At 36.3% G+C, this 17,500-nt stretch overlaps 1 protein-coding gene across 1 annotated transcript in view; it reads left to right on the forward strand.

The window, feature by feature from the left end:
• Positions 1-2,524: 2,524 nt before the first annotated feature.
• The window catches only part of LOC106876217 (uncharacterized), a 19,823-nt gene continuing 4,847 nt past the window's right edge, over positions 2,525-17,500 (forward strand). The window contains exons 1-2 of the mRNA XM_052967775.2: positions 2,525-6,105; positions 16,590-17,500. The exon at positions 16,590-17,500 is cut by the window's right edge and continues 4,847 nt beyond it. Of these exons, the coding sequence (XP_052823735.1) occupies positions 2,734-6,102 (3,369 nt within the window). The 5' untranslated portion in view covers positions 2,525-2,733 and the 3' untranslated portion in view covers positions 6,103-6,105; positions 16,590-17,500. The remainder of the gene's footprint in view (positions 6,106-16,589) is intronic.

A 17,500-nucleotide genomic window follows, 5' to 3' on the forward strand; every position in this document is an offset into this window, starting at 1 on the left:
CTTATTCTTTAGAAGCCTAGTACTTATTCTATCGGTCTCTTTTGCCGAACCGCTAAGTTACGGGGACATAAATACACCAGCATCGGTTGTCAAGCGATGTTGGGGGGACAAACACAGACACACAAACACATACATACATACATATATATATATATATACATATATACAACGGGCTTCTTTCAGTTTCCGTCTACCAAATCCACTCACAAAGCTTTGGTCGGCCCGAGGCTATAGTAGAAGACACTTGCCCAAGATGCCACGCAGTGGGACTGAACCCGGGACCATGTGGTTGGTAAGCAAGCTACTTACCACACAGCCACTCCTATGTATATATACATGCATATATGGGTACAGGACGTCAAGAAAACGTGAACAAATAGAGAAACGAGACAGGCAATATAAAGAACATTCCCTTCACCAGTTGTTCCCTGTTTTATCTACTCCGCATTTCAAAGGTAGGGACCGAAATGTGGAGTAGATAAAACAGGAGACAACTGATGAAGGGAATGTTTTTTTTATGTTGCCTGTCTCGTTTCTCTATTTGTTTCTTTCGTTGTTCGAAAAAAAAGTTCGTTTACCTGCTTTTGTTTTTTTATGTTCTCGTTTCTCATTTTGTTCATGTTTTCTTGATGTCCTGTACCCATATATGCATGTATATATACATATATATGTAGGCATGTACATGTATGTGCGTATATATGCATACACACACACATACACACACACACACACACACACACACACACACACACACACACACACACACACACACATATATATATATATATATATGTATATGTATATATTAGTTATATTATTATGTGATCGAACGCCACGCATCCATTTCCAAGTAAGTTTTCTCTCTCTCTCTCTCTCTCTCTCTCTCTCTCTATATATATATATATATATATATATATATATATATATATATATGTGTGTGTGTGTGTGTGTGTGTATGTGTGTGTGTGTGTGTGTGTGTATACACACGCACGCGCTTATATACGCTTACATACATTCATATATATGTTTTTGTGTATCTACGTATGTGTGTATGTGTGTGTGCATAGAGAGATTTAGAAATTATAACATTTTTATACACACACACAAACACACACACACACACACACAGACACACACACACACACACACACACACACACACACACATATATATATATATATACATATAAATTAATATAAATAACCATATGCAATTTGTTACCATAAAGGAAAAATATAATTGCCATTAAATGCGACTAAGGGCGTCAGGACACCTACATTGCTAGAAATAAGTGCTAAACTGCTCTACATATCTTGCAACTAGGAAGCCGAAGTGCTTTTGTCTCTTACTCCTCCTTCCTGCTCTCTGCCCTTGCCACATTGTTAAAGTTAGACACATTTCAACTTGACTGGTGAGATTGTACAGTTGAGTTTCATTTTCAACATTGACAGTTAGAGAAGCGGATACCCGGAATTAGGGTGGGGGTCACGGACATCTACCGGCTGCACCGCCCTGATGTTACAGGTAACTGACTTGCGAACGGCGAAGGCTTACGTGGGAAAATACGCTTTTGATCCAAAAGCCATATTCAGGACCTTGTTTTGCCTTTGAACGTACATAATTATTTTTCTCTTTTTAGTATTTTGTTCTCAAGTTTCCACTACCCCGCCCCAGCCCCCCCCCCCCCCGCACCACCACCACCAACAACAACAACAACACCGCCGCCATCACTATCATCATGACACCATCAACTGTAGCACCAACACCACCACCACCGCCACCACTAATAACAACGTGAATACCATTACCGGTACAAACAAGGGAGTCTCTACTTAGTCGTTTTACCTGCTAGAAATAAGAGTTAAATCCCTCTAGAATCACATTCTACTGTTTTTATTAAGGAAAGAACACGAAAGTTAATATAGTCCTTGACGGAGTTGTCACTACTGGACTGTCTTTGAGTATTGGTTTATTCGTTCAGGGCTGTCTTAGAGTTTAGCTACAACAACAATAATTTACGAGCCAAAAGAAGCGAGGGTGTTTAAGTTGCCAATCGACCGGTTAGAAATAGCAGCCACATCTCTATCATAACACGCCTTCACTCGGGAAAGGAAAGACCCATTAAATAATGTTTTTATTACATAGACTTAAAAAAGGCGGAATAGTCATGGCTGGATAGCCTCTTATCATAGGGATGCTCGATCAGGATAGACCCTGGGGTGGCATGGAGATAGGGGTAAACAACAACAACAACTACCACTTCTACTTTTGCCACTTGTTGCCATACTTTTATGCCTACTCTCACTACTACCAACCGCCAACCACCATATTATCATTGTGTTCACTTACAACCGCTTTGAACTCCTTCTTTCCCACCTCTCTATCCGTGTCTCTATTTCTGTTTCTATTTATCCCCCCTCCTCTCTCTCTCTTTCTACCTGTACCTGTGCCTCTAGCTCTATTTCATATTCTGTCTTTCCATTCGACAGGTGAAACGGCTGCTACTGCTATAACAGGCTGAAACATAACAGCAAGTAGAACAGCAGGTATAACACCAGCAACAGGCAGAACAAATGTAAAACAAAAACGAAAAACAACAAAACACATCATTGCTGTCAATAACTGCTACTGCTGTTCACATCAATACGACGACCACTACAACATCAACAGTAACCAACATTCACAACAATAACATTTGCAACGGTAACATATCCACCAGGCCGGCGCTAAAGTATGGAGGCTGGTCTGCACTGTTGTTATAGTAATTCACACCAAAGATATGGGACTTTAATGGACTCTCCACCACCACCTTACTATGGCGGATGTGGTGATGGCGGCAGCAGCAGCAGCGGTAGCGAGGATTTTTCCTTCGAAGGCACCATGTTTTCTGTTTTGGGATCCGGTAGAAAATATATACCTTGTCCTCATTGTAGACTTGAAGTGGGCGCCTTTGAAACTTTGCTTCTAAAATCCGATGGATTAAGAAAAGGAAACAATCGCTGTGAGAGTATCTTCTTGGTGAACGTGTTAGAGAGATACAATGTTATTGGAAATGGTGATAGTCTCGATGGACGGCCACCACTTTATACCATTCCTAACTCGTCCCATTTCGGAGCTGAGTATTGCCGGCACTGTAACGAAGCGAACTCCGTTTCCAATAAACCACCATCTTGTGACAGTACTCGCGCCGAAACCTCCTCACCAGCTTCATCAGATGTTGAACAATTGTCCACCTCACTGGAAGACAATTCATTGCTAACAAATAGATACAGTGAAAAGAGTGACCAACCAAGCGACAACAAGAGCTTTGAAGGTAATGACAGTTTTTTTCAATCTAATCACACAGGAAAAAACGTTAAATATAAACACAGAACATCAAATGGATATTGTCAAAGGAAATCAGCAAAAATTCTGGATGAAACTACAGAAAACCACCGAAACAATACCAACAATCACATATGCTATAGTCAATCTCGGTATATTCCGAACCACGTATGCCACTCACCGGAATATTCGAATCCTTGGTTATGTAAATCTTACCATAAAGTGAAACATGCCAATAATAATACACGATTTAATTCTAATGTTTCTTGTCATCGGAATTCTTTTGCAAGATACCAAGATGAATCGCTCCTCGGCGAAGGTGTTGGAGAATTGCTCCAGAATAAAATGGACTCCAAGTTTGAGGAAGTGCTTAAATGCGGAGAAGATGAATTGTATTCTAGAGAACGTTTGGAAGAAGAGATCGAATCTTTAAAAGCTACCATAGCAAATTTAATTGAAGAAACTCTAAAATATTGGGTTCCAAGTTATGGATCCAAAAGAAAATTATCGAGCACAGAGCACAGAATTTCATACAGCAAAGCTGATACACCACCTCCTATGAAACTAAACTGTAAAAAAAACGACTCGAGCCAAATTTCCTTAACAGAAACTATATCACTTCAAAATTCATCAACACCTATTCAGACAAACAGTCATTCTAAGGAATCTAGAGTGCATCCTTTAAATTCAACTGACACTAAAACATATTGCCCACATCTGCAAAAAATAAACTTGAAAAATGATCGTCGCAGCCAACAGTACCAGTATCAAGACCACCAAGAAATACCAAGTCCGACAGAGGATGAGCAAACAGTTCAAACCCCAGGAAATGACAGTGGATTCTTCAGTCCTAGCCCAAGAATTCTCCAAAGTCCTAGTGCCTGGCAGCAACGAAAACATGAGTCAGATTCAAAGTCTTTTCGATACAACTCTCATAACATCAGTTCCGAGTATGGATTTAAATATCCGAAACCTGAAACCGACAAGTCAGATGATAGTGACCAATATGAAACCGAATTGAACCCTAGAAACAGAAAACGAACAAAAGTGGGAAATATACACCAAAGTTATTCTACAGAAACCCGCAACACCAGTTCAAAAGTAAAGGTTAACGACGATGATTATGACCAGAGTGATCAAGTCATATCCCCGAGAGAAAATAATAATTCAAAAATCAAATCTCCAAAGAAAGGGAAATTTCGTCGATCAACTGACCAGAATGAAAATCAGAAATCTGATCCCGATTTGCAGTCCTATGCCCATGAAAGGAAATTTCGGCAAATGAATGGGGACATCAGCCCTGCAAGAAGTGTGTCATTGAAGAAAACTTCAAATTCTCTTGAAGAAGTAGAGAAACCCGTCATTGAACACCAAAACAGATCCCAAATCAATGCTTCTCCAATATCAAGCCGAGTTGCTCCAATGAGTCCTGAATCTGAAATGACAGAATGGGAAATTGATATTAAGGAACAGTTATCAACTGCAGATAATCTCAATACGTCTTTAAGTGAAACCAGTGAAGCTACGGATATATCCAATACAGATGATTCATATGGCACACTTAGCTCTGTAGCCAAGAGATTTGACTTTGACATCTATTCCGACCAGGCAACATCATCAGTGGATTTAGACGAAGGTAATAGCACGAAGGAATGGCAGGCAAATACAGATCGCTATGTGACGTCAGAAATATCATCATCTCCACTTCCAGAACGCCCTACACGAGATAAAGCAACCCTTGTATCAAATAAAGCCGGGAAAATATTAAAAGGTGCTTTAAAATTGGACAATGATTCTAAAAGCAAGCGTAATCGACATGTGGAAATCAAAGAAGAAAGTTCAGCGGAAAATAGTCAAGTTCAAATAGGGATGGCACCAAAAGAATCTCCACCCAAATTACCATCGATTGAGACAGTTAAAAGGAATAAGAAACGTGATACGAGTGTTGGCACCTTTGTTGAAGGCGAGTTGGATTATTTACATACCACCCATAAAAAAGGAACACTTTATGCTGGAGGTCCTTTCCAAGCTGACCAACATTTCCGTAGCTGGCTTGCAGACATAAAATGCAATGATAATGGACAATATATCGTTAGCGACTGGAGCAATTGCTGTGTTCAAATGTTCTCGACCGTTGGCCTTCCTGGCGATCGAGTAACATTTAAATCTGGCCCATGGAGTTTGGCTTTGATGGATGCAAATGTGGTGGCTTGCACTATCCCCAATGCTAGGCAACTAGCATTTTTGTCTCATGGCGCTCGACTTGTCGTTGTCGGTTTAGTCTCAACCGAACAGTGTTACTGGGGTATTGCTGTGACACGGGATCAAAACCTGGTCTGTTCGTGCATTCTAGGCATAGATCTTCTCTCGAATACAGGACAACCTTTGCGCACTCTCCAATACAACAAAGTGGGACTCGATTTTTTCATCTTCCCACAGTACATTACAATCGGTGACAACGATGTGATTTACGTATCCGACAGTTGTGGCACATACCTACTTGGTATACCCAAAGAAGGCGAAATTAACTTCGAATTTAGACCGATTCAAAGTAATAAATTCATAACACCGCGTGATATAGAATATAGCCCAGATGGATACATATACATTGCTGATACTGAAACAAATAAAATATATCGACTAACTAAAGATGGTAAACTTGATTGTGAATTATTCACTGCCAAGGATGGAATCAAAGGTCCACTGGCTATAACACTTCGACAAAACACAATTATTATGACACAGAAAGATTCCAGCATATTGGTTCTTCCTCTTTAAAACGTAAGTACACGTTATTCTATTTCAATATGCATATATATATGCACGCATATGTATATGTACCAGTTTATGAATAAAACCATACATACATACATAACATACATACATACGTATATATATTAAGACTAATGTAATATAAAGCTGAAGCAAATTAACACCAAATATACAGTGCGTGTGTTTTTATTGGCTAAACTGGCAATATAACCATCCCCAAGTACAACAATATATATATATATATATATATATATATATATATATATATATATATATATATATATATATATATATATGTATATGTATATATATATATATACAGGGTGTCCACAAAGTTTGGGTACCTGGAGTAAATAAAATCATAGCATAAACAATTAAATGTAAGAAATAATAATTTCTTAAAGTATGTGTTAATCTCCATGTACCCACACTTTGTGGACACCGTGTATATATACGGATATGTGAGTATGTGTGTAGGTTTGCTTTGGTTGTGTCTTTACGCGTGTATCTGTTTTATGTAAATGTGACAATATATGTATTCCACACACACACACACACACACACACATTTTATGTATATATATACATGTATATATATATCAATATATTCATATACATACATACATACACACACGCACGCACACACACACACACACACACACACACACACACACACACACACACGCATATATATATATATATATATATATATATATATATATACTATAAATTATTCATTTAAAATATATATATATATAGGTTTGTTGTAACGAGAATTTATATATAAAAACAATCTGACATTAACCTGAAGAATGACAATAAACTAAATACATAAGTAGCTTCTAGATGACAGGCGGCTAGCTGAAACTTCGAAGGCATGTTATTATTTTCCTTGCAAAAATTAATTTCTGTTTGTCTGTCTCTCTCTTTCTCTCTGTTTGTCTCTCTCTCTCTCTCTCTGTATGTATGTATACGCATGTATGTATATACACACACTGATGTGTATGTGTGTGTGTGTGTGTGAGTGTGTGTGTGTGTGTGTGTGTGCGTGCGTGCGTGTGTGAGCAATATGTCATAAACCGTACATTCCATAGTATGGTATTTCTAAACATCAACTCCGAATTCTCCTCAGCCGTTGCTGGTTCAGCGCTGACCGTATTTGCTAAATGTTTTCTTTACAAAAGTCGATATCAAAATATTTAAAAGTTCATAGTTCAGTTCAAGAACTCACATGTTAGAAATGTTTCATAATGAATAGCTATATATGTTATGACCATCATAGTAGCAGGAAATGCTTGACAACTTTACAAACGTAAGATATATGCCTTTTATCTTTTGCTTTTTAGTCATTGGACTGCGGCCTTGCTCGAGACGTTTTTTTTTTAGTCGATCCTATCGACCACCAGTACAGTTTTATTTTAAAGCCTGGTACTTATTCTATCGATTCTCTTTTGCGGAATTGCTGGATTACAACAGTGTAAGCAATCCAATACAAGTTGGCAAGCTGTAGTGGTGGGTGGTGGTGGTGGCAAACACAAACATAAACACAATGACACACACACACACATACACCATAACAGGCATATAATAATGTGGTTCCCTTTAAGGCGGCAAGCAGGCAGAGCCGTTAGCACGCCGGGGGAAATGCTTAGCGGCTTTCGTCCGTCCTTATGTTCTGAGTTCAAATTCTGCCGAGGTCGATTTTGCATTTCGTCCTTTCGGACTCGATAAAATAAGTAGCAATTGAACACTGAGGTCAATGCAATAGACTTACTCCTACCCTAAAATTGCAGGCCTTGTACCAAATTTGAAACCAATAATACTGGTACACACACACATATATTTAATTATGGTGATGCAAACAGATTACGAGAGTACTATGAATACTATGACTATTTGTATACAACACGGATATCATTTAAAAATGCAATAAAGAAATTTTACTCATTTGGTCTTAAAATCTCCCAACAAATGAAATCTTAATGAGGTTGAAATGCTTGCATTTCGAACAGATAGATGAATTTTAAATGTAGATCAAGAAGTCGGTGTAGATCACAAACTATGCCATTTGAATTAATGTAGATCACAAGCTATACCAGAAACATTTATGTAGATCACATATACACCGGCACCAATTTTCGAATATTTCAATATCGATTTTTACACGGAAAAGATTATTATTTACACTTGACCACAAACTACATATGAGAATGTGGGAAAATATTCTAATCGCATATTACAGAAATACAGCATAAACACACATATACGCATATATATATATATATATATATATATATATATATATATATATATATATATATTTGTATGTATGTATGTATGTATGTATCTATGTGTATACATTCATACATACATAGATACATATATACATATATACATATATACATACATATATATATATATACACACACACACACAAGTACATATATATATATATGTATGTATAAATATATAGTATATTATATTTGGGTATATATATATATTTATATATCCACATATATAAATATATGTAATAGATTTATACACACACAGATATATATGTATGTGTGTATATATATTTTATGAACATAGGTGTGTATATATATATTTGCATTTATATGACTAAATATATACATATTACAAATGTATGTATGTAGTTTAGTTTAGTCTAGTATATCTTATCTGTTCAGTTACGTGCATGGCTGCTACGGCCGTGTTGAAAGTTACGATTGCACTTGAAATATTCAATGCAGAAATGCAAAGTTTCCAAACAACCACAACGGTGAAACGTATATCGGGAACGATTTATATAAACTAGTGTTTATTATAATTTCTGACATGCGTGTATGTGTTCGTGTGTATGTGTGCGTGTCTTTGTGTGTATGTATGTGCATATATACATATATATACAGGTATAGGCATGGCTGTGTGGTGAGTAGCTTGCTTATCAACCACATGGTTCTGGGTTCAGTCCCACTGCGTGGCACCTTGGGTAAGTGTCTTCCACTATAGCCTCGGGCTGAGCAAAGTCTTGTGAATGGATTTTGTAGACGGAAACTGAAAGAAGCCCGTCGTATGTATATATATATATATATATATATATATATATATATATATATATATATATCTGTGTGTGTGTGTGTGTGTATGTGTGTGTGTGTGTGTGTGTGTGTGTGTGTTTACGTTTGTGTGTCTGTGTTTCTCCTCCCACCATCGCCACTTGACAACCGATGTTGGTGTGTTTACGTCCCCGTAACTTAGCGGTTCAGCAAAAGAGACCGATAAGATAAGTACTAAGCTTACAAGGAATAAGTCTTGGCTGGTTTGTTCGACTAAAGGCGGTGCTCCAGCATGGCTGCAGTCAAATGACTGAAACAGATGAAAAGAATATAAGGGCGCACACACACACACACACGAGTGGGTTGAGTGCTGAAAATTTCCTTGCTTTGAGTAAAAGAAAATACATGAGGGTCAGGAACTTTCTGGTGACCCCCACCCCTGTATATACATACATACATACATACATACATACATACATACATACATACATACATACATACATACGTACATACATACATACATACATACAGACAGACAGACAGACAGATAGATAGATAGATAGATAGATAGATAGATAGATAGATAGATAGATAGATAGATAGATAGATAGATAGATAGACAGATAGATAGATAGATAGATATCTCTTTAGCGGTGTCCTCTGTTTTGAAACTGGACTTCTTTCCACCAGTGATAGAATACCCTCACGAAAGCATCCCTTCTTGTTCTGAACTTTCATTACAATATTATCAACGTTAGTGACAGTAATCACCCATTGATGAACATCTCTGTTTTAGAATACCAAAACAAGACAATGCGTATGCCTTTCTCTCTATATATATATTAGGCACAAAATAAAATGTATAGAAGAGTGAGAGTGAGAGAAGAAAGAGTGGGGAGAAATATGGAAACGGAGACAGTTCCCTTTCATTTTTTTCTTCTTGTCAAAATCTGTCTTCGTTTCCATCTCTCTCTCTCTCTCCTTCTCTCTCCTTCTCTCTCTCTCTCTCATATATAATTTTTTTGTGCCTAATATAAACATTTCCATAATTTCTCAATTCCTTCAAAGAGGAAATTGTTTAGGAGTCTAGGATTGTTGTTAGCAAAAACTAAAAGAACATCTTGAAAGACTGAAAATAGCGTTAGGAAATTTCGCAGAATATTTCTGACGAGTTACGATGAAGACCCCTGTACACTTATTTTATGTGAAATAAGAATATTGTTGTTTTGTAGTTACATAGTCCTAGATCAACATTTGCCGAGTAGACCCGGAATCAAAAGGATTCTTTCAATGTACATCATGCTGGGATATCCTGAGTCTATGTTATTGAATGTGTCCTTCGTTGTTTAAGACGTTTGAGTACGAGTTGAGGTCATGCCCGTTGCTAAGGGAGTACACTGGATGGCGCTGTCCCCTCACTATTCAATAGTACAATACTCCGCAGCCAGTATGCTGCAGCACACTGGTGTGCCGCAGGGTAACCTGAATATAATTTTTTCCCCTATACTTTTAGTTATATTTTTAGTTCAGGTGTGCCGCCGAATTTTGAGAAGAATATAAGTCTACCGCAAGTGAAAAAGGGTTGCGGAGCACTGCGATAGTGCACACTCAGATTTACAGTGATGAACTTATTTCGAAACTCCACTTTAACATTATTACAAATTAGTGCCCACCCAGAATATTGTGAAGCACGCCCAGGCATCAAAGTCTGGCGACAGGCCTGGTTGAGTTGTATTTGGCTGTTATATTAGCAAGTCGAGCGGCCGCGTAGGCACTTTCTGGTGGCGGCACAAATAGAGAGTCATTGTGATCAGCGTGCAGGGTAGTTAAGAATTTTATTTCAAGCTTTCCCTAGGTACATCGGACCCTGAGTTTAGAATCAAGAAATTAATATGCAAAATACATTGGTTTTGAATAAGAGGGCAAAACTGAAATAGTGAGAATATCTGTGTGTGAGCAGCGTGCGTGTGTGGGAGAGACAGATAAAGCGTGTGTGAATGTGAGAAATACGGAGAAGAGTGCAAAGAGAGAAATAGTTTGTGTGTACTTACGAGAAAGCAGGGTGAGAAAATTAAGATAGGAGAGGAACGTGTGAGAGAAAGAAATTCTGCTTAATGAGAATAACATATGGAGAAGGTGGGTAATCTTATGGAAAAAGCATTTGATAAGTGAAAGTACTTGTTCGGCAATTTCCGTAAAATTTCTTTTATTAAAAAATGTTTTTTTTTTCAATTGAATCACTTGTATTTATGTATCTTTTTGCGTATATATTATTTGTTTACGTGTGTATGTATGTATACTTGCGTATGTATGTATATGTACGTTTGTATGTGCATGTGTATGTATCCATACATGCACATAAACACGTATGTATACCTACACAGATATATATATATATACACATACATAAACACATACATACATACATACATACATACATACATACACAAAACATACATAAGCAGCGATTCAGCCGGAAAAGAAAATAAAGAAATAAATATACATACATATACACAAACACATATACATACACAACTATGCATACATACACAACTATGCATACATACACAACTATGCATACATACACACACATAAACACAGATATACGCAAAAAATTAATTAAACGATTTAACAGAAAAACGAAAAAAAAATTACGCAAATTGCCGAACAAATGCTTTCATTTCTCATGTACTTTCTCCGAAAGATTGCAAGAAAGTATGTTAAAAGAGTTGTTATAAGAGATAAAAAAAAACAGTGATAGATAAGAAGTCTTTATATATGTGTATGACCATACACGCGCAATAACTTTATAATTGGCGCCAAAAATGTGACAGCTCATTGTAAATCAATTCTATAGTATTAATCCTTTATTTATCTTCGTAAAGGTTTCATTATGCCAAATGTAGCATAAATACATGTCTACATAAGAGAAAGTTACTTGTGTGTGTGTGTGTGTGTGTGTGTGTGTGTGTGTGTGTGCATATGTCAATGTAAGTACAGGTAGTGTCACGAACACAGACGTGACCAAATGATTAAGAAGCCCGATTTCGCTACCTAACACATTCATCAAGTGCTTTGCGTGCGCGCGTGTGTATGTGAGCGTGTGTTTTCTACGATAACCTCGGATCTGCCCAAGCTTGGTTGGTGAAACAAAGAAGACAGAAATGGTGCCAAGACGGCTTATTTCTGCCCTTTGATCGCTTCATTTTCTGTTATTTCTCTCTTTTAAGTTATTCGTATTCTTTTTGCCTAGAATCTGACTTGTTTCTTGTCGCTTTACAACTATTCTGTTTCCTATTTTGCATCGACAATTAATTTCTTGTGATAATCTTCATGATATTTCTACAATTCAAAGTCTTGCAGTTACTCTGTGATCAAGAACTTCGTCACATTGACTTCATTTAACTGTTCTAGATTTAAAAACCATCACTTCACTTCTTTACATTTTCGCTCTCATTCGCACACCTTCCCAATTCTCACTGATTTACATACTTTAGCATTTCTTTTATTTGTCTCTATTTGTATGTTTGTTTGTCTGTCTGCTTACATGCATGTATGCATGTGTGTATTATGCTGGTATGTGTGTATGCATGTCTGTATATATACATATAGTGTGTACACACATATATCGCTGGTATTTCTAGAGAGTTAAACACTTTCGGTATGCAAATTAGGAACCCCTTCATAGAGTAACTGTTGCATTTGTTGAATATATAAACAGTTTGGTTGATCGTTTCTCTGGAGACTGTCAGAATAATATGGACGCCTCTGATGAGAACCCAATAAAGCTCGAAAATCGTTTTTTTCAGTCTGCAAAAAATGGCTAAAATTAGCCCTATTTATAATTATACCATATGGTATATATATATATATATATATATATATATATATATGTATATATATATATATATATATACAAATATATGTATATATATAGAGAGAGAGAGAGAGAGACAAATAGATAGATCAGTATGTATGTAGTTCCCTTTGAATTTTTTTTTTCTTCTCGTTAAAATCTATCTCCGCTTCCATCTTTCTCCTTCCTCCTGCACACATACGCACGCGCTTTGATATCATGAATGTTAAATTTCTTGGTCTGTTCCTCTCGCCCCCCTCTCTCTCTCTCTCACTCTCTCTCTTTCTCCCTCTATCTATCTATCTATCTATCTATCTATCTCTTATTCACTCACAGTTTTATGACCTTTCCTCCCTAACTCCTTCCTCTCTATTGTAAAGCTTCATTTTTCTTCTGCACCCTGTCTGATGGTATAGTTTCCTCTTTCACTCTTTATTGAGTCTATCACTATAGTTAACTACCCTCTCGTCTTACTTCCTGTCTCATATGCTGGCTGGTTACTGTCCATTTCTTTTTCTATCTCGCACTCAGTCAATCTCACACGTAACTATTTATCTAATTCGTCTCTATAAGACTGCTTCTTTTTCACATCTCTCAGCACAGGCAATGCTTTCTCGTTTCGCATTATTTACTTTATTATGTTAACACTTTCTATATATATGTATATGTGTGTGTGAGTGTGAACAGATACATAAACAGACAGACAGACAGCCAGCCAGCCAAACAGACAGACAGACAGACAGACAGACAGACAGATAGATAGATAGATAGATAGATAGATAGATAGATAGATAGATAGATAGTAGGAAAGTAGGAGGAAGAGATTTGGATGGATGGATGGATGGATGGATGGATGGATGGATCGAACGATCGATCGATCGATAAAAGTAATCTCTGAAAAGTCGGATAATGACATACGATTGGTAATAATGTAGTACGGTTTTGTAGATAATTTGCAATATAAGCGAACAGGTCATCATAATAGCTTGTAAGAGAGCTACTTTGCCAATGATGCAACAATATACAGAGACAGAACGCCGATCAATAGCCAATTGTGTGAAAACCAGTCGTGAAATGTATATACCTGAATGTTCAAAGAACCTGGCAGTGATTAATAATGGACGGAGATGCGGTTGTAAGTTGGAAAGTTTTGTAGAAAATAGCAAGCAGCTGCCTGTTCTATGAATTAAATGAGTCGGAAACAGGAAACAACAAACCATACGCGCGCGCGTATGTATGTATACAAGCATACATTTACATATACACATAGTCACTCTTCCTCATTTACTTTCTCCCCCCTCTCACTCTACGTGTATATATATATATATATATATATATATATATATATATATATATATATAGAGAGAGAGAGAGAGAGAGAGAGAGAGAGAGAGAGAGAGAGAGAGAGAGAGAGACTACATCATACATAAACACAAGGATATATATGTATCTGTAGAATATAATAGCAAAAACGAAATTGAGAAATGGGCCATATGTGTGTACATTTAGTGTGTGTATATATATATATATATATATATATATATATATATATATATATAAGAATATACAAGAATAAGGGCAGGGAATCGTCAATTAATAATAGAATTAATAATTAACAATTTTGCCAAGTAGTTCAGTATGAAAAAACCTTTATCGGTAAAACCATTTATCATCATAAATATACAGGGATTAGCATTGAGTTGCTTCTCCAACATACTGAAAATTTAGAAATAGCAGTCAAAGAACTACTGATTCTAAACGACAAATTTTTCTCTAAACGGATGGCGATATTTATGGCACACATATATATATACACACACACTAAAATCCACCTTTTGTTTAACGGCAAGAGTTTGATTTTAATGATAATCAAATGACTCTCCAATATGTTATGTTTAATCGAACATTCCAGACAGAATTGCAATTCACACTAAGTATTAAACGAACTCTTATAATTTAATGCCGTAAGCTTTTGAATCACTTCGGTACTTTGATACACAAACACATATGCACACACACACACACACACACACACACACACACACACACACACACATATATGCACAGGAGTGGCTGTGTTATAAGACGCTTGCTTCCCAACCAAATTGTTCAGTGTTCGTTCAACCAAATCGTTCCATCCATCCATCCATCCATCCAAATCCCTTCCTCCTACTTTCTTGCCATCCATCCATCCAAATCCCTTCCTCCTACTTTCTTGCCATCCATCCATCCAAATCCCTTCCTCCTACTTTCTTGCCATCCATCCATCTATCTATCTATCTATCTATCTATCCATCTATCTATCTATCTATCTATTTATCAGCGTGGCCTCTTGAGCAAGTGTCTGTTTTAAAGTACATTAGAAAGAATTCGGAAAAGCCGTTTGAAATAACATCGTTTCTGTTTGAGGAAAGTATTCTGTAATAAGTGGTGAATATAGTGTAATATAATGTAATAGGTGGTGAATATTATCAATTTTTTTCTGTAACATAAAAAAATTTGTCTTTCCCTTAGCTATTGAAGGTCATCAGTTTCGCCATAGGCAGAATGCTGTGTTAAGAGAAGGACAAAGATTTTAACTTTGTAACAATAATTTATACATTAAAAAAAAAATTATAATGTCGCAAGAAGAAGAGTTAGATAAAATATATATATATTCGTATAAATTCCTTTTTAAGATATTCGAGTGAAATCGGGTGTGATAAGACCTATTGCTCCAGAAATAGTCCCGAGTGACTGAGTTAGTTTTGACAGTTGACAAAATAGATTCACGATGCGAAAACAAATGTGTTCTAAGATCTAATGACGCCACTCAGAGCTCAAAGCAAAATGTGCATTCACACAAGTCGAGGTGGAACCATTTCTACAGCGATAGGTCTTATCACGTCCGACTACACTCAAACGGGTCGAACATTACTTTTGATAACAAACACGCTTGTCTTAAAATTTTATATTGTTATTTAGAATTTTTCGTAAACAGAATAATAGATAAATATACATATTCTCACGGTGGTGCACCAGCATGACCGCAGCCACTTGGCTGAAACACATAAATAAAAAATATTGAAAATAAAAAACATAATGTAAAAATTAATATAAAAATTTTTTCAAATGCCTTATTTTGTCTTGTCAATGAAACTGAATGCTTTTATACCAAGTCATAATCATTTCCACTATAGTCAGAAGGCCTGACATATTGTAGGAGACAACTAATCGATTACATCGATCCCAGTGCTCAACTGGTACTTATGTCACCGACCTCAAAAGAGTGAAAGGCAAAGTCGGCCTCGACGGAATTTGAAGCCAAATTTTGATATTTTTTGCATAAACTGAACACTTACTGGCTATATTTGAGTGTGTGCGCGCGTATCTGTGCTGGTCGATAGTAGCCTCTCCTCCTTTTCTCTCTGCCTCTCTTTCTCTCTCTCTCTCTTATATAAATAGTCAGACAGACAGACAGACAGACAGACAGACAGACAGACAGACAGACAGACAGACAGATAGATAGATAGATAGATAGATAGATAGATAGATAGATAGATATAGAATTCATACTGCTAAAATGGTTGGATATCTTTTCAGGTTATAATCCCCCAGCAGTAAAGAAGATTTTTCATATGATCGCAGCTTTCTGAGGAAGGTACCATTCAACACAACAGCAAAGAAAGAAGAGAGTTGACTTGAAGCTGGCAAGTTAAGATATGAGGTTGGTGTCCGACGCCGCTCACGTTGAAATAATAAAAAAAAAATTCAAAAACGAAACACAAAAAGAGGAAAAGAAAAAACTGTTGTTTTATTTGTTATATTTCTATTCTTTTTATATACACGTTTAATAACTATTTTTCTGTATGTTGAGTATATTATCATTTTGATTACTGACTTGGGTGAAATAACTAACTCTGCATGAATCTATGGTAAGTAGTATGATATGTAATAACCATGACTTCGAGAAAGCGACTTCATAAATATTTACAAGCTTTGACATTTAGTTGCGAATACAATGAAAAAATTGATTACGCACTGATTAAAAACAAAACAAAAGAAGTTTGATCCAACACCGAACGTAGAGTTGTGATTTACAGAGCTTTAACGCCTTTGTTTTAAAATGAAAAAAAAAAGACCATCAGTATACAGAATATGACTGAGAAAGATACGAATATAACAAAACAAACTAATTGGTTTTGTTTCCTTTTATACGGAGCAAGAGTCGAATGTAAATTAAAATTCAAAGGAAATTATCATATTTTATCGAACAGAATGTTAACTTAAAAATGAAAGTAATAACTTATACACCTTTCACACACTCTTTCCCTTTATCATTGTGAATATACATCATATAATCATAGTGCACTCCTTTGTTTTTTAAAAATATTTTGTGTTCACCAGCTTTATAATAATGGTTACCTATTAATCTCACTGTTATTTTTAACAACTAAACACGAGGGTAGCTTTAACATTGGTAGATTTGGTTAATAACATTGTAGGCACAATAA

The sequence above is a fragment of the Octopus bimaculoides genome, chromosome 5 (assembly GCF_046866305.1).
Source record: "Octopus bimaculoides isolate indiv1 chromosome 5, ASM4686630v1, whole genome shotgun sequence".
In the NCBI taxonomy this organism is placed as follows: Eukaryota; Metazoa; Mollusca; class Cephalopoda; order Octopoda; family Octopodidae; genus Octopus; species Octopus bimaculoides.